The sequence below is a fragment of the Apteryx rowi genome, unplaced genomic scaffold (genome assembly GCF_003343035.1).
Source record: "Apteryx rowi isolate R43461 unplaced genomic scaffold, aptRow1 scaffold_165, whole genome shotgun sequence".
NCBI lineage: Eukaryota > Metazoa > Chordata > Aves > Apterygiformes > Apterygidae > Apteryx > Apteryx rowi.
The window spans coordinates 1,565,022-1,583,744 of record NW_020447919.1 but is presented as its reverse complement, the minus strand read 5'-3'; the positions used below and the strand labels follow the sequence as shown (position 1 = coordinate 1,583,744).

Below are 18,723 nucleotides of genomic sequence, written 5' to 3'. Positions count from 1 at the left end.
TGGGTTGGTGGCCTTCTGCCCTGAAGAAAGGGCTGGCATTTCAGCTCTGAGGCTAGGCCGTGGCAAGACCCAAGTAATTCTGAGTTACATGCCATGGGCTGGGTTTCCTTGCTGTTATTGCAGGTTTCGGAGACCTTGTCCTCAGCAGAAGCAGACTCTAAAGCTGTATGAAGCTGCCTGGCATTGCAAAGGCTGGTATGTGGCTCTCCTGGTCCATTAGCTGGGCAAACTGTAGCTGCAGTAAATAGGTCACATACGCCAGTATTTCACAGAAGACGAAATGATGACTGAGAAGATGCAATTTTTAAGCTGCTTTCTGTTCCTTGCAATTTCTGGAACTTGTAAGAAGAACAATGATTTGTGGGAGATTGTTCCAATTCAGACCATCAGATTAGAAAACTTGTAGGTGTGCACCACAAAGACATCTGAGCTAGGCTCACATATACCTCATACAGCAAGCATGCAAGGTATGAAAGCAGTTGATTCTGGAGAGGTCACCAATGATCCATAGCATTGGAAGACTTCCTACTGGAGTCCCTATTTGGGTAGTATGTATAGCTGTAAAAGGGGCATTCAGCTCACACTCTGCTGGAGGTAGATACTCAAGTTGTCATCGGTACCCATACATGGATGGGTTTTTGCAAATGTTTTTTGGGTGATATATTGAACACACAGTTTTATCCTCTTTCCACCAGCTGCATGCAAGTGTTACCTCAAGAGAAAGGGACTCTTCTGGGAAATATTATTGACCATCACAGCCATTCCTATGGTGGGGGGCCTGATGGAGTGCCTTATGCCTGGGTTTTCAACAACTGAATTAGAGATTTAAGACTGCAGATGGGGATRCTGCTCGAACTACCTGCCCCATGCAGATCAAGGTGGTGACCCCACCCATTTCCATCCCTCCTCTTCTTAACTGACAGCTTAGCTCACCTCTTGCTGCAATGACTTATGCATGCTATATATGAGGACCGCTGATTGTTCCCAGGAATTAGTTAGCTACTGCCTAAGCCATTTTACATTGAATGAACAATGTGCTTTTGGCAGCTTGAAAGCTGGACGGAGAGCCCTTGTGGGCTGGCTGGCTTGAGACTGAATGTGTTTCCTCCCTGGGATTCTGGTTGCCTCCTGAGTCCTGCACAGTGTCTGTGACCCAGGATGGAGATTTGGGATTAAGCAGTTGGAAGGGATTATCTAGAGACTCAGCAATAAGGGCGTGGCCAGCTGCTGAAATGAAAAAAGCCACAGAGAGACTGGGGTCTCTTCTGGGAGTAGTGTGGATGTAATAAAATTACTTATGGGAAGCAATAAAATGATGGGATACATGACATGGCAGTTCCTGTTTTCTATTCCCTACTGTCCCTTTTTTCTTACACCCTTCATGACAAAGCTGACAAGGCCACTTCTCCACTCAAAGGAACATGTCATTGAAAAAGAACAAGTCTTTGGGAACAGGAAAGCAATTTTGGTTAAACTCCTGTTTTATTGAAGTTGCCATGTGTGCAGGATGATGAGGGGAGTGCGAAAAAAAATAATCCACCTGTGAAGTGGTCATACTCTGCACAAGATGTAGCACCAGTAGTATCAGGCATCAAAGCCTCAGGAAGGAGAACCTGTCCTCACTGCTCCTGCGTGGTCAAACACATGGGGTCATTTGATAGCATTTCTCCAGTGTGTGAAGAGGCTGCAAGGCAGCTCRTGTACCTTTAACAGTTAATCCTTGTGCTTACCAGAGACCTCTATGCCTAGGTGTGCAGAGACAGCTTGTCACATGTCCCCCATTGCTCCGAGTTAGAGGTGTTCCCTGAGCATGGAAAACATGCTTTGAGTGAGATCCCAGGATGTGCTACAGGAGTATCCTCTGGGGTGTGGGAGGGAACCAGGGCTAAGACAGAGAGGATGTAAGATGGGAAGGCCATTCAATGGCCAGGTGCCAGAAGGTACAGGTAAAACTGAGTAATATTTCTCACTCAATGATTGCTTGTGCCCAGGTTGTAGCACTGGTGCTCTATTGGCACAGAGGATGTGTGAGCAAAAGGGAGCCCTCTCACTGCCTGCCTTCTCCTCTCTGCATCCTCTCTTGTACCCATCAGTCATGTCTTGGTGACACCTAGCAGTCTGTCAAGCATATCACCCAGCATATCTCTTGTTTTATTTTCCTTCTGAGTCTAAGCCACTGCTGAAATGGATGGGACTGAAGACTTTTGGATTCAGCAGTAAAAAGAAGTGCTTTTAAATAAGAAATATGATCACCTATTGTTAAATCTTTTGCAATAAGGCTGTTGTTTCTTCACAATTTTGAGGATGCTCTTTCCTAGTCTGGGAATTATCTAGGAACAATAATAGACCCTATTGTCATCTCCAAGGGCTTGAAGGACCATGTATTGCCTCTCTATAAATGTTGAGGGGCCACAGTCTCCGCTGCTGGTAGGTACTGCCTCTTTGTAAGCTGCCAAGGACCTCACTGGAGAAGAGCCACAAAAATTGAGGCTGTGAGCACTGAGCCTGCCTGGATGCTTCTTTACAGCTTGCGAGCAATATTCATGCTGAGTTATGTTAGCATGACTTTATTTATAGAAACCCACTGATAGTATGTTTTTGTCCAGCTGCTTGGTTGACACTACTCAGGGATCAGCCCAGGCTCTTCATGCCTGCAGAAACCCTTGGGGAGAGATGGACTGGTCCAAGACCTGCATATTCTCCCAGCTCTAGTTGAGTCTTTTCCTTCTCTGCAGACTATTGGGGCTTGTCATGGCGTGAGGTCTTGGATGGGTGGGAATCATATTCAAATATACTTAGGACAACATAAAATACATTGAATCTAGACGGGGAACTTTGCCGTGTACCTGGTATTTGAGCTTGCTGAAATGGCATCTTTAAATGGCTGCTTTCCAAAATAATGGATCCTGCTTTGATTTTAATATCTCAGCTTCATAGAAAGTTTGCAAATCTTACTGAAAATTAGACAGGCTGATTAGAAAAGAATTTGGTGAAATAATACAATGCATTAAAGAAACTGTCTGGAGATCTGTGTTTCTGGCTGCCCTGTCAAATAGTGGATATGTTAACACATAAAATAGTTGTGTTCCAGTATGAATGGTTTGATTGCTGTTGATTTTCCTTCTGGACTGTGTAATACAACAGGTCTTTTTTGGACGAGAATAATGCATTTGTATAGTGTTCAACTGAAACCTGCCTAGCTTTTTCTTTTGTGAGATTTAAGAATGTGTTCTACTGACGGATAGCAAAACCATCTTCTGCTCTGGGCTGCCCTTTCAGCTCCCAGTTGTTTACTGCTCAAGTTCTAGGGAAAATGTACCAGCTTAATTATTTTTATTGCCAACCGTACAGAGAGTTTTTTTATCGGTTTACTCAGTGTAGCTTGAACTTAGTGACTGAAAAATGCAATAGTTTGTTTTTGATTCTGTTACAATGTGTTATCAGGAGCCCACTGTTATATTGTTCTTCTTGCMCATATAAGAAGAATTTTTGAATTTATTTGTTTTTTGATCTTGTAGACTCAGCTCTTTGGAGTTTTACTAGCTGCTGCTGGAAATTTTCTGATTAGTGTGTCTTTGAATATACAGGTATGACATTATTTCTCTTTATTTTGAGTTATTTGTATTTAGCAAGTAGTTTATGTTATAATTTGTTTTTATGATGAAGTTCAAAATACAATTTCTGTTGCATTTGATAAATGTTCTCTTTCTTTCTTCAACTAGTGTCCTCCTGTAGTTTTTAGCAATATGATAGCTCTCAACTTGATCTATGCTGTGATTCCCCTTTGGCAATAGAATAAAAATTCATAACTATTCCTCCTGCTTGCAATCCATCATAAGGAAATCCATCATAAGGCTGGAATCCATCATAAGGAAATACCAGCAGGTCACAACCTGCTTATGGTCCTGCTGGAAATCATGTCAACCTGCCTTAGTGTATGGAAATCTAAAATGGAATAGACCATAAATTCTTAAGGACTGCTTAATGAAGTAATTAATATAAACAAATGCACACAGGCATGTAGTAGTTTGTAGTAGTGGGCCCCAAAACAACTTTGACCAACTTCATTTCCCTTGAGCAAGTAGGATAAATGATGTAAGTAACCATTATTTTAAATCATAAAAGCAATGGGAGGTGCTGACCTTACAACTATGACAAGGGGTTGCAGGATGAGATTTATAAAATCATTTCTGTATTAATAATTAGAAAAAATATTCAGTAAAAAGTTAAATAATTCATTATAATCTTGTAGCCTTCATGGTATTTTTATGTCTTCTAATACAAGTTCTTAAAGCATAGAAGACTTTTTTGTGTTAGTTGTACAGAAAAACACATTTCTGCTAACTTGAATCTCTTTTATATAAAACTACTCTTTGCTCTTTCTTTAAAAGATGAAACAGAAAGCTGTGGAATATTAAATCTTTCATACATAATAATTCCTTTTATTGAAACAGGAAGCTTCTTCAACAATCCCTTTCTATTTTAAGTATCTCTGATTGGAGAGTCCCCCAGAAAGAAATCTGTTTAGCTAGAGAAAGTATGCAGATTGAAATCTTCTGCCTCTCCAATATTAGTGCTGATCTGTGATTAGTTGCTGAAGGCAACAATAGAAGGAGAGGCTCTGTTTCAATGGAAAAAACTTGGGTTGACGAAGTGGAAATTCAGTCTAGCCCATAATGACGAGGTAATTCAGACACCATGTCTTTTGTCTGCTGAGGGCAGTGAGTGCCAAAGTGGATGCTTTGCATGGCGATGTACTGAGGCATGCAAACTGACTGTTAATTAACTTGTAATCATTAACAGCGTTTACTGGATTTGAACTCTCTTTCAGCTTTTAAATGCTACATATGCTGTTAAGGAAAACCCAATAGCTCTGCATTGCCCTTTGACAGACAGTTTCAACTGGAGCTTTTATTTATCCTCTAAGTAGCTTTTTCTCCCTTTAGTAATGAAATAGATATCTTATAAAAAGGAATAATTACCTTCTTTAGACCTCAGGATTTATTTTCATATTAATATTAAATGGACTGGCCAAATTTTATTGCGCTCTCCCTTTTCCACTATGCAGTTGTCCTCCCCATCTTCCCTCTAGCTAGTTGTCAGCTAAAGAGCCCACTGCTTGCAATGTTTCAGTTGCAACACAACATAAACAGCCTCGACCTCAAATACCATCTGTACACAATAATATACTGAGAACGCAGACCTCTGGAGAAAGAAGGGGAAAGCTGTAGGTGAGCTGCTGAACTCACCTTCTGATGTTTGTCACATGTCTTTTCAGCTACAGTTTTCCTATGTGAATTTGGGGAAGAAACTGGAGCTCAGGATTCAGTTAAGAATTTGTCTTAGTCAGTTTTCAGCAGAAGCTAGGATTCTTGATTTAACAATTTTATTTAATATTAATTTCAATGAGATTTTTATTGTTTTTTTTTGTTTATAAAAATGGAACATGCAAAATCCTGGATATTACTGAATTGCTGGCCTGTGGCTGAGGGAAGTTTGATTTTTCTCACGCTCACTTTCTCCTTGAAGGGCTAAACTTCTCAAGACTTCATCCCTTGAGCACATGTCATAGCATGAAGCTGCAACAATGTGCTTCATCCTCTCAACAAGAGGAGCAACCGAGGTTATGGTACATCACAGACATCATAAATCTAGCCTACAGAGTAGAGTGTGAGCATGAGGAAAATGATTTACAACCTCCCTGAGGTCCAGCAGGGGCACTTCCAAAATCAAATATCAGGTGGTGGAGGAAAAAATATATTTTATAGCCATTTATGCTATAATGGCTGTATCATTTGGTTTCCAGCTTTTTTGACCCTTTTCCCTATGCAGAGAGGTTGATGAGGAATTTGAGAGTGGAAATTATTTTCTGCAGAACTAACATGGTAAATGTTGCATCGCTCCCAGTAGTGACACCTTCCTAATGATGACATCCTGGACTCTGTTTTAGAAGATCAATGTGATCAAATTATCCTGTTATATACAGGTTCTTGCAGTACAAGAGAGAAAACAATTGCAACATGTGTAAATAATACCTTCACCATGTAACAGAAGTGTTAATGAAGTATTACTTGAGCATGTATTATATCTGTTGACACAGGTATTGCTGGTTTTCCTTCCGAAAATAATGCTTTACCTGAGATCTTCAAAGGTCAGACAGGTGATTGTGTCCAAAACCTAAGTTCTACCTAGTGAATTTAGAGTCCTCCCAACAACAGCTGTGGATACTGGCTGGTTTTTCCATCTTGAAATTGTGTTTCTGGCTAGACTATGCATCAGGGAGCAGGAGCACTTCTCCTGGTTTGTTGCTGCACTTCTGATCCTGCCCCATCACCTTCCTTTCAGTGTTTCCAGATTCACAGCAGAACCTACTGAGGTAACCTGTGAAATTTTTTTTTCTGAAACAGCCATGCTTTGAGAGAAGAACAGAGGATTGCAGTGATAGGTAGGAATACTGTATATTCACTTAATATTTTCCCAGTTTATTCTGAGGTCTAGTTTTTCGGTCATTTAAAGCAGGGCTATGAAAGCACAAAGCTGAAGCAGCATTAGGTTTACACAAAGCAGTATGTCTGCAATATCAAGCTGAAAGGCGTGCTTAAAAGGAAAACCTTGACGCACCTGGAATTAGAAGTTGACAGCCCCCTTAATTACCCCACTTTTGTTATGCATAAGAATACAATGGAAGTCTTTCTTTTCATGTCTGTTCCTAATAATTAATTTTCTAGAAATGCACTCATCTGCAGCTGGCTTGCCAGATAGATCCAAAGCCCTACTACACAAGCAAGTTATGGTGGTGTGGGATTATCCTCCTGGGGCTTGGAGAGGTGGGGAATTTCACAGCCTACGGATTTGCTCCTGCTGCCCTTGTTGCTCCACTAGGATGTGTATCGGTCATAGGTGAGATGGTTTGCCATGTTTTGCTTGGGTAGATACTTTAATCAAATGCCTGTTTGTTATCCAAGGAATAATACCAGAAGAACTGCAGCAGGAACACAAGAGAAAAATGTTAATGTTATGGTTTGAAAAGAAATGATTCATATAATTACCTAGGCTGACAGCTAAACACAAACCCTCTACTTAACTTGGAGACCTTCTAACATCTATTTTTGCCTATAATTTTTTCTGTTGTGGCCTCTGGTCACTCTGCTGTGCCAGTTCCTGCAGGTCATTCACCTGCTGCCCTACCAGCGTTGCCACCATACGAACGTTGCAGCCCTGAAAGCCCCCAAAATGGGGGGCCAGTGTCCTGCTGGCTCTGCAGAGCTGTGGTCTGATCCCGAGTGCTGACAATGTGTTTCCAATGTTGTTGTCACACCAGGAGGTTTCTCCCGCTGCCCCTTGCTGCTCACCCTGCTTCATGTTGACTCAGGCCAGCTCGCTTGGCCCTCTGCCCGCACGCTGCTGGCAGGTGCCCGTGTGCACCGGTGCACCTCGGGGTTTGGCCAGGACCCGCACACTGTAGTCACTTCTGCAGAGAAATACCTCTTAGTAGGGCTGCAGAAATTTTTATTTCATTAAATCAGTGTCTTATTCATGTTATTTTTTAGGAAGCTTATTATGAACAAAGAATCTATTCTGCTACTTCTGGTATCACTGTGTGATCAAAAGGACCTAGAAATTTCCTGAAATGTTTAGTTTATTTATGGACATTAACAAACTTGTTCACTTGTTCCCTTGTGTACAGATCAACAGGACTTCAGTATATTTATTTCTGTATTTAGAACTTATTCCTATATTTACAACTTATTTGATAACATCTTACTCTTCACTTTATGTTGTTACTGTAATTTTATTTACAGAGCTGTTTCAGGTAGGAGATGTCTGTTTCTTTGATAAAGAAACACATTTTAGAATATGTTATCATCTTGTACCAATGCAAAACAGAGTGGACAGGGCAATATTGTACAGGGGCTGTGAAAATAGGAATTCAGGGTGCAGCTGTGACCCTTAATTGTATCACTTCATATCCAAAATTGAAACTTTCAGGGCTGGGATATCACAACAGTTCTGCGTATATTGGAGCTCCTTTGGTTGCTTTTGACAAGTGATAGCATGTCATGGTCTGTCTCTAGCTACCAGTTTCATACTTGCAGTAGCATTGCAGTAAGTGATGCTGCATGGGAGGGTAGAAAAAATGAACTGTCTTCCCTGTGGATTGGCTGGCTGTAGTGGAAGGATGCAGTCAACCATGTATGGGTGCAATTTAGCAAAGAGGTAGTAGGGGAAGGAAAGTGCAGGCAATATATTCTAACCGTAATGTTAAATTATTACAGAATTTTAGAGAATTTCAGAGCTACTATAGTTCACTATCATAAGAAAGGCTTCTAAAAGAAAAGAATGAAATATTACCTGAGATGAAAATGTAAATTGGACATGACATATCCCAATGTGATTTTGGTAGCAGGAGTTGTTTCTTTATCAATTGCAGACATTTCCAGACATCTCTGAACATTAAGGGACATTGACCAATCTAATTTGTTGACCAAACTGAATAAAATACAAATACATAAAACTAGAAAGAAGAAGTAAAAAATAATGAGACAGGAAAAATTTCCGTTGGTTATTAAACTGCTACAGGGAACAGGTTATATTTGGGGTTGATTTTTATCTTGGCAGATTCCTTCTTCCCTACCTTTGCAATATGTGAAGAAATGTCGCATCTGTTTCTTCTGTTCTCTATTTCCCCTTACCACTATTAAATATCAATAAACCATTTTCATAAGTGTTATATTTTATCAAAATTCCCACTCACTTTTTTTTTTAACTGAACCAAAATGCTTATCCTGGAAGACCCCAGAAAGCACTTTAATACCTTATATTCCATTCCCATATATTAGCTAACAGTATCCCTTTCATAGCCCAAACAATAGAAATATCTGAAATTGTATTTAGTCTAGCAAACATTCCCTTAAGGAAGGGAAAGTAAAAAATGATGTAGACAGCCAAATACAGCACTGCTGCGGTAACTTCCCAGTAACACTTCCTACCACTAGATACTTTCCTGTTTTCTGAAATTACAGCCAGAGAGAGAGAGMGCATCCTCTTAATTTTAGAGCAGTTTATTATTTGGGGCAATGACAAATTGATCAAGACACACATACATCATCTGCTAACAACTATGCAAGTGATCGTTTAGGCAGCAGGTCTTCTGATTCCAAAGATAAAGAAATTTTTTCTCATTAAGTTCTGACTCCTTTTAGGTGGAAGAGGGTGGGATTTGCACATTCTGGTTGGCTGTTGTTTTGAAGTATTGTTGAATGAGCATCTTTTCATAAGTTAAAGTTTAATTTTAAAATGAAGAAAATAGGCATTTGACAACAAATTCCAAATGTATATCTGAATCTTAACTCTGCCTTTCTATAAGAATTTTTCCAAACTTCATGTCAACAAATCTCAAACGATAAGCAATGACATTTTATATTTTGAGACCATAGGTGATGAATCAGTCTCTTACATTGGGTACTCAGCACCCTATGGCTGTACAGTGCGGGAGATGTCCGTTGCAGTATGCCCAGTCATCTAGGGGACTTTCTGAAGCTCTCTGTGACTGCCCCTTGGGTCTGCATGGAAAGTTTCCTTTTCTTGGAAACCACGATGTAGGGAGAAGATGAAGCACACCAGAGTTTTATCCTAGAACGGATCTCGGCTGAACCCACCACGAATCTTCAGACCTCCTAGATGGGAAGTGTCCCTGGGTCCTAAAATAGATGGAGCCAGCATCTATTAAGCTCTGCTACCACACTTAACTGCAGTCCAACTGAATTTTGCGTTTAACCTGGTATCAATTAAATAGTGAAAAGTTTGTGCCTCATCCTATTGAGCTGGGCACTTCTGATGGATGTTTTAGAAAGAATTCAGCACCACAGACCATAAATTGGCACTACACCAGAAGAATTTTTTTTTCTTAGAATTAAGCTACGAAGACTATATTTTTCTTCTTACACTGTGAAAGTATTTCTGTGTGTGGTTGCAATGATGCAAGCTCTACATCTGTTCAGGGTTTAAAATAATTTGAGAAGACAGTGGTTGTTTTCTCCAAGAGGAGAAATTAGTAAATTTTTAATTTAAAAAATGGAGGAGAAATACATGTTTGATGTGATCATAAAAAGCTTTTTATATTTTAAAATTAAAAATCGTGGTTTACATGTAGCTTGGGTAATTTTAGATTTCTGTGCTTTTTTCCTCATTCTCCTACTTCTGCTTGCAGAAATAAGTTGAAGGGGGAGATGAGGAGAGGCCAGTGGTATAGGAGATCACTTCTTATGCAGTTTACATAATTCTGTAGAGAGTTATTTTATACTTAACTCACTTAGACTGACATTGTTGAGATCCCTTTGCATTTTTATATACTCCTTCTAACTAGCTGTAGGGCAAGAAATTGCTTTACTCTTTGAAAACTGATATCCCTTATGATGCTTTAGGAAAAAGATTCTCAGATGTTCTTGTAGAAATGGATTTCTCCCACTCATGCTAATGTAACATCTTTGTGGTCAAAGAGCTTTGGATTTTGAGAACTCTGCTATGAATGAGAACTGAGAAACATTCACCAGACAACTCTCTTCAGACTATTTTTTAAATGCCTTTTTTAGTACTTTTCTAGAAGATGCAACAAAAGGATGCTGGGTTTTCAGGGTCCTTCCTTCTTTCTGTAGTGTGTATGTTTTGTAATACAGTTTCCAGAATTTGATACACCTTGATGGTCTCTCTTTTGAACAGTTTCTCTCATATTTTGCTACTTGCTTAATCAGATATTGGAATTAGGGATAGGGAGAAATGTTTTATGTCTTGTCCACAACTTTTCCACAGTACTAATATTTCATCATGTTGGAAACATTACATCTTTGGTGTGCAGAATGGCTATGAAGAGGTCATGCACCAGCTGACCGAATTCTGTAATATCTTCCTTTGTATTTAGTGCACCATTAATATCTATCATATGAACTAAGAATAGGCTTAAGTAGTCAATTAGCTATGATGAATTAGCTAGCTGTCTTAGAGAGAGCTAGCTCTCCATTTAACTCTGGCTGTGCATGCAGGTATTCTTTCATTTTCTCCAATTTTTTTGTTAATCCTCCTCTGACACACAGCGCTGGCCCTGAAGGAGACCCAGATCCCACCAGTTTTAACATTATCCATCCTCCTCCCACCTGAATTGTCTGCCCTGTTCCCCATAAAATGGCCCACAGGAGGTCAGCAGGTTGGTTGTCCTCAGGCTCCTGGTTTCTGCCCCCTCTGGGGGTGAGATGGTACATCTGAGACTTAGGCAGGATATGGCAAAGGAGGTTTTAAGCTGAAGGTCTTGGGGCAGGGAGATTCTGAGTCATGAACTATCTATATGCAGACTGCACTGAGGGGACGGTGCCACAAGTGCTCAAAGGCAACTGAGATTTATCTGTGGGTGCCTGCAGCAGGTGCATGGCCTGTCTGGCCTCATGCCATGCAGTCTGTGCTTCCTGCCCCTCAGTCTCCCCCACTGCCCTTGGCACTGGAGGGAGATGTTTGAGTCTACCCCAAAGCTGTGAGCACAGCCCGATTCTCCGAACAAGCTCCTTCCTTTTTGAATGTGCTTAATAGTCCTTTACTCGCTTGGGATTTTGTTTTTGTTTTTTTCACTCCATCTTTCTTCCGCTAAACAACACTTCTGTCATGTCCAGCAATCTCATCATTTCAGCCTTTTTTTCTGGTCCCACTCTTAGTGCACCAGCCTCCAGATCCCCTGTGGAAATATTGGTACTTCCCCAGGAGGAGCTACTCCCCAATATCTGCCCCGGGCTTACTGCTCATTTGGGCTGCAGTGATCCAATGAACTACCTCCATAGTCTTCTCTCCAGACCTTCCTGACTGAGAGGCAAGCTATTTTAGCTTGGATTTGAGGAAGGATTAAGGCATGTCTAACTGCTTCTGTATCAGGATGGTCCTGAATCTCTCCAGGTTGGAAGGTAGGTAGAGGACTGAGTGTCTGCATAAAGCATACTTTAAGGTCACTTTTTAAGATGTGACCTTCCACAGCAGCAGGTTGCTTGTCATATCCTTAGTGCTTGAGCACTCCTCCACAGGTTTAGTGCAAAATCAGCTGGGTGAAACTGCTTCATAAATTGGAGGCAGATCCTTAATTTGTGTAAAACAGCATAAATGCTTTGATTCAAAGTGATTTTTTTTTTTTTTATTGCACAAAAAGAGAGAGGTACAAACATTAAACAAAAGTCTTCGAATCATGACTAGCAAACCTCCTTTCATATTTCTTCTAGAGCATTAGTGAAATGGATACAAAAGTATTCTGCAAAATATGTGATTGTAAATGCCTATACATAATTGCCATGATCTTAGCTTTGTTACTAATCAGTTTGGCTTAACAGAATGAATGTTTGAGGCAAATCTTTAATTTTGTGTCACCTTATTGGAAAACTATTGACAAGACAGAAGCAGCAAAAGCAGTCTGTGTGCATTTATGAGGAGCTAAAATTTAATATATAGATTTAAAATAGTTAAAAATGCTAATCTAAGACTTGAGAAAGGGAAAAGGAAGAACATGCTTATATTGAAGGCTATGAACATAAATTAGAGAGGAATTATTTAGGGTGATGCCTGACAATAAAAATAAGAGTAAAGAGATGAGATTCATAAATAGCCTGGGGACCAGGAAAACAGCTTAACAATGACATATACTTATTTATGAAATAGTTTTCAGTAGGAAAAATAAGTGATGGACACCTTGTCATTTGAATCTTCTAAGGCTGGACTGGACAAAATTTAGAAAATATCCTCTAAGGATCAGTGTTTTAATATGTACTTTCTGTCTCTAACTTCTATTGTTCTGTATTATTTCTTTCTTAGAAAAACAAACATGAAACAAGCCTAACTGCAGATTTCATGTCTAGGAGGCAGAAGAGTTGTTTTGTGAGCTGGGATCTCACCATTCAGTTTCCTAGTGGTAGAATCCACTTTTTATACTATCCGTTGGTTCTATTTGTGCTGGAGAAAACCTAAATATGGAGATAATTGCACACTATCACTCCCCTAGGAGAATCAGCATCTGACAAAGCTATGTGTAGCACCATTACAGCTCTTCCCTGCGAAGCACTTGATTGTATATCATGCAGAAAAAGAACACTTTTTCTACCATTTCTTTCAGTTAAAATTGGAATTCATGTGCTGCAGTAATAGAGAGCTAATGAATACAAAACAGCCCGTGTTATGTTGAAGTATGAGAAGACAAGGTTATTTCAACAAAACAATTAAGCTCCGAATAAACTAATCTTTTTGCATTTTCTACCCAGTAGTTTTTATTTATCATGTTCTTGATATTGTACCAAGTCATAATATTTTCATTTGAAATACTAATTCTGTTTTTCCAGATTGAAGGGTTTCATGAGCCTTCAGAAATGAACATACAGATACAGATATTTTACAGGCCTATTTACTTCTCAGTTTGTGGATATTGATATAAGCATCATGCACCCAAGACAAGAAATGAATGCAAAGATTTCTTTAGGGTGTGTTTTAACTTGTGCAGTCCTCTTTTGTCCAGGCTTGGTTCTGTAGTGTTCAATACTTAACAGAAAGTCTCCCAAAATTTTCTGTCCTGCTCTTGATCTAGCAAGGTTTCAGTAGGAGTAGGATCTGTGCCTATTTTTGAAAGTTTTAGCTTAATAATTAGTTAAAAAGCCAAAAATGTTTTGAATGTCTGAAAGTCTTCTCAGACAAGTCTTCTCAAACGAATAGGGATGCTGTCCTTGCCTCAGTGACATACAGGCTAACAACTCAGACAGAGCTGTGCCTGTGTGGTATTCCCAAACCAGTGGCTCAAAACCAATGAGATTTTAAGATAATTATAAATTGCTTGTTTTATTGCCAAGCTCCTGACAGCTTACACTTTGACACAATTTCTTCTGCATTACTGTATTTTTTAATTCTATTGCTGACCAATTAAAAAAAAAATCAGAGAATATTTCTCACTTGGGCACAGATCTCAATCTCTGAAACTGTCTATAGCTTTTTAAAAAAGAAACAGGCAAACAAATGAACATTTGCAAAGGCACATTAATACCTTTCAGCCCAGCAATTTCCCCCTTCCTCGGTCTATTCACCCGTAGAGTTGAACATAATGTTCAGTGATTTACTTTCCACATCAGTAGTAACGGTGGAGGAGAAGGATGCATGTGGCTCCCATGACAGAGGGGGAATGAGAGGACCCTGGTGTGGGGAAGGAGAAATTTGGGTTTGGGTGGAAGGAAGTTAGACACAGGCCACCTCAGTCAGGTGAGGAGGAAGCTGGTTGGGGTGAAGCGCAAGGGTATGAAGTCCCTGGTGCTGAGGCAAGGTGGTTGGGAGATGGAGACACCTTGCCTGTGCTGTGAGAGACAGTGTGGGGAAGGCGCAGAGGGTCTGGGGAGCTGAGCATGAGCTTTTCAGCAGGGCTGCTTTGAGGAGCTGAATCAGGGACGTAGGAAGGGCTCTGACTCATATATCTGGTGTGCCTAGCTGTGGTCACTGGCTGCCCACTTACTCTTCTGCCATGGGTTCATCCAGTCATAGGATAATTCAGGCTGGAAGGGACCTCAGGAGGCCCCTAATCCAAACCTGACTCAAAGCAGGGAGCCACCACGCCACAGAAGAAATGTGGGGGGAAGTGTTTGCACTCTAGCATATTGGCTTAAACTGCCTTTTCTGGAGGACTTAACGTCTTAAGCAGCTAGACCGACCTGAGACTGTGGGTTGGAGCCTTAAAGAGCAGGGCAGAGCAGCTGTGAGGGCTCCGCATTTCTCTTCTGGGGTCCGGGGATGCACTTTGCTCCCTGCCATTTCTCTTTGCCATCTGGGGAAAATGTCAGACCCTGCAGATGGCAAGGCAAGCAAGCACCAGCCTGCGCTCCTGGGTCTCCCAGGGTCCCTTTATAACCCCTTGTCCTCCATCCCATCACTTCTAGAGAGCTGCTCTCTACATGGAGATGATCTGCCTTTGGTTTCTCTGATTTACCCTGGCTCAGTCTGACTCTGCGAATTGCAGAGCATAAAAGATGATTTAAAAATCAAATTTACAAAGCTTAAAAACAGAAAGTTACAAGCAAAAAATAAAATTTAGGCAATGTATAATAACAAGGTGCTGTCTTGGCTGTGCTACAGCAACTTGCTTAAAATTTAGTCCTGAAGGTAATCGCCAGTCTTTGTCAGGCTGCAGTGTATGTCCTCTCTCAGTTCTATGTAACTGTTCTCTGTTCTTTCACTCAGATATACTGCTCTTGATTTACTCTTCACTTCCATGCATGAAGCCTTGGTGGCTTGTCCACAGGGACAGTTACCTTTTCTGTTCAAAGACTCTCCTGGGTTTCGCTCTCCTCCCTTTCTTGTTGCACCTCCCCCTATATCAGCTTCTGCCAATTCCTCCCATCCCAGATGGCCCTAATATGTGTTCTTAAAACTGCTTCTATTTTTGGACTGCTCTACATATTACACATCATAAAGACCATTAATTATACATATATTCTGTTAAGCTCATGATCTCTTGTGCATTACCAGCCATCTCTGGAGAAAGAGCTTGCCACATTTGAATGTATTATTAAAGTGGATGACAGACTGAATGACAATTTTCATTATCTGGATGCATTCTGGAGATCTTATGGCCCCCCCTGTGCCCATCGCTATCTTCAGAGGTTGTGATTACCTTAGATTGCCTTATTATCTCCAGAGAACTAGGAGAATTTGGGGTCTCATCCCAAATAGGATGCTAGCACTAAAATTGAACCCTAAATTACATTTACTAGATGTCCACTGAACACACTGAGAGTCCTAACAACAAGCTTAGATATAGGTACTCTGTTGAAGATATCTAAGGTTTGGTAAGATGTGATCTCACCATAATCGTTATAAGACTTGTAATAAGCTGGGACCATTGCATGTGAAAATCCCACATAAGGCCAATGGAAACACCTGTGTGAAACCTTATTCTTGTGAGTTGAAGGATCATTGACTAAAATCTGTTATCCTCTCCCAGAAGACACTGGTGTCTCTTAGCTTTCTGTCAGTTCATCAGAGGAACAAGCAGCCAGTACTTCCCAGGAGATGCTCAGCACATAGCAGGGTCAAGTCTTGCATTCTTCTCATCTTCAGTTTAGTGTATTTATTAACGCTGCTGACAAGAGCATGGACTCAAAAACCAAAAATCACTGAGGCATCTGTTCATTAAGCAACAGGTCTTTCTCATTATGGTGACTGCCTGGATGGGTGGTCTGAGATGGCATTTGAGAGTTATGATGATAGAGAGACAGAGCAGTAATTCATTCCTGCTCCTACTAGGGTGGCTGCTGCTCCTTTCCTGATTTTTATCCTCTTTCTTTTCTAAAGTTAGGTAGCTCTGGTTGTACCAGTGTTGCCTGGATACCAGTGTCTTTCCTCAGTAAAGTTATCACTGTAACATTGTATAAGAAAAACCATATCACTTAAGTAGCTTACTTTCAGTGAAGCATTTTCAGTTAAAGTTTCTTTAATTACTTCTATTCATTTGGATAGATCTCCATTACTCTTCATACAGCTTAAATTTATGATTTATGCTATGTCTGATTTTCTACTGATGGTGTAACACAGACATGATTCTGAATTCCAGATCTCTGTTTATGTCTTGATATGTTTATGTCTTGATAGGATACATCTCCTAGCTAACCACAAATTAACTTTTCCATCAGAACAATAGAGCTACTCGGCAAGGACAGCCACAAAAAGTTTAAATTGCTGTTTGAAGAATAAACCAAGAAGTTCATGCTGTAGGCAGGAACAGAGCTCTTAAAACACCATCCCATGATTTAGGTTCAATGTGTTCCTTCACTATCCCTCCCGGGCAGAGAGGTCTTTGATGTTTCCAAATGGATCTAGCATTACTGATGCACCTTTCCTAAAGGTCTTCCATCATTTCTTTTACACAGGAGCATTTCAGCCTCTTTCTCATCTCATTAGAGGTAGCTGCTCTAATGTATGCTGGAATAGAGGCATCTCCCCTGGTTGGCCAACAGTCCCATCCATCTTAAGTCCAAACCCCTTCTTTCCTCTTCAGCACATGTTCACACTGAGTTGCTTGCCACACATCCCATCTTGATCACTACTTCTGCTCACCAACTGCTGCCTTTCCAGAGGAGGCAGGGTTAGGAGGAGGCACAAGGGACAATACGAGGGCTGGACAAGTGAACGAGCTGACAGCCAGGAAACAGGAGGTCATTTCTAGTGCTCACTTCCATTTTTCTCCCTCCTCATTACAAGTCACTCTAGAAAGCTGTGGGCAGTGCTACCACTATGGTACACATGTGAGTTCCTCCACCCGCTTGTTTACAGACATCATGACCAGTCTCTTAGCTCGTACTAACTATTACGCTTTTGCAGCGGCTTTCTTCCTCTGGGTTGTACATCTATTACTTTACTTATAAGCCTCTAATACTTAAGGAAGCAGAATTTTACCCCTCTGCAAGGCAATTTGCCTTGAGCAAGTCCATATAGTTGAGTTCACAGAAAAATGGAGAGTGGAACAGTAGGGCTGACCAGTGCCCAGGTTTCCTAAGATTTTCACATATGACTAAACCAGGGCAGTTAAAGCAGTGTCTGTGTGGGAGACGGGCAGAGTATTGCATCCCTTCAACCAGGCAAGAGCCTRCTGGGTGCATTTAAGATGCTACAAAACCTGAGAGTCAGTTGGTTTCCAGGATGGACTCCTGTCCTCTTATACCACAATATAGTATGACAGCTGCAGCCATGAGACATATTTATACTTCGCCCAAGTCAGCTTTTTGCTATAGCACTTGATATTCTATCGAATATAAAAGACATCTTTATATCTCTGTTCTAGGTAGTGCATTTATTTCTGTCTTATTCCAAAAGGAGACGATGAAGGCTGCTGATATATTGGGTAAGTAAGCATTTGCTAATATGGGCATGTGTACTGCCATATGCTTAGCAAGCTCTCATGCAGCCCCCCCCCACACACCTTCACACTCCCACTTCCCTGAGCAAGTGTTTTGAGGCAGATAATTTCAAAATTGGGAGGAAGTGACAAAAAGAAGAAGAATCTTCAATGAGTATGAGAAAGATTGCACACCCAAATCCTCCTCTCTTATAACTCGTTCCTTATGTGTCCTTATTGCTCAGATTTATTTTCATTGTCTATTTTTGCCTCTGAGGATGTATTTAGTTTTATCTTCATGAGTACAAAGCAATTTTAATAAAAACAATAGGATCTTTGAATTATTCATTTAAATAGAAGATTTTTTTCTTTCTGCATGGATATTGCACAAAAATTGAAGCTCAATTAAAAATGACAACCTCCCTTTTGGTACTAATTTTGTCACTTCAAAGAACAAATAATCGTGTTGATGAGCGTTTTGTTGGGAAACATGGTCTTTTCTGTAAGAGCATGTCAGCTTTTTGTCTGCATCCAAGATTTTTGTTGCGTGTCAAAACTGCCCTGCTTGAACATATTAATAGTGAAAGACAAGCAGATTTCAGGGTTTGGACTTTACACCAAACTATCTCAGCTGGGATAGTACACCTGATGCTATGGGGTGCCTGCTATTACTGTGGGGTTCCTAACATAACTAGGCTTGATTTTTGATACTATAACAAGGACATTCCAGCTGTTCTCATGAATGCTTTACAGAATCACAGAATCGCTGAGGTTGGAAGGGACCTCTGGAGATCATCTAGTCCAACCCCCCTGCTCAAGCAGGGTCACCTAGAGCACAT

General features: G+C 40.6%; 1 protein-coding gene across 1 annotated transcript in view; it reads left to right on the top strand.

The window, feature by feature from the left end:
• Window positions 1-2,379: 2,379 nt before the first annotated feature.
• The window catches only part of NIPAL2 (NIPA like domain containing 2), a 36,347-nt gene continuing 20,003 nt past the window's right edge, over window positions 2,380-18,723 (top strand). Inside the window, exons 1-4 of the mRNA XM_026060161.1 lie at window positions 2,380-2,427; window positions 3,519-3,587; window positions 6,729-6,900; window positions 17,831-17,890. Of these exons, the coding sequence (XP_025915946.1) occupies window positions 2,380-2,427; window positions 3,519-3,587; window positions 6,729-6,900; window positions 17,831-17,890 (349 nt within the window). The remainder of the gene's footprint in view (window positions 2,428-3,518; window positions 3,588-6,728; window positions 6,901-17,830; window positions 17,891-18,723) is intronic.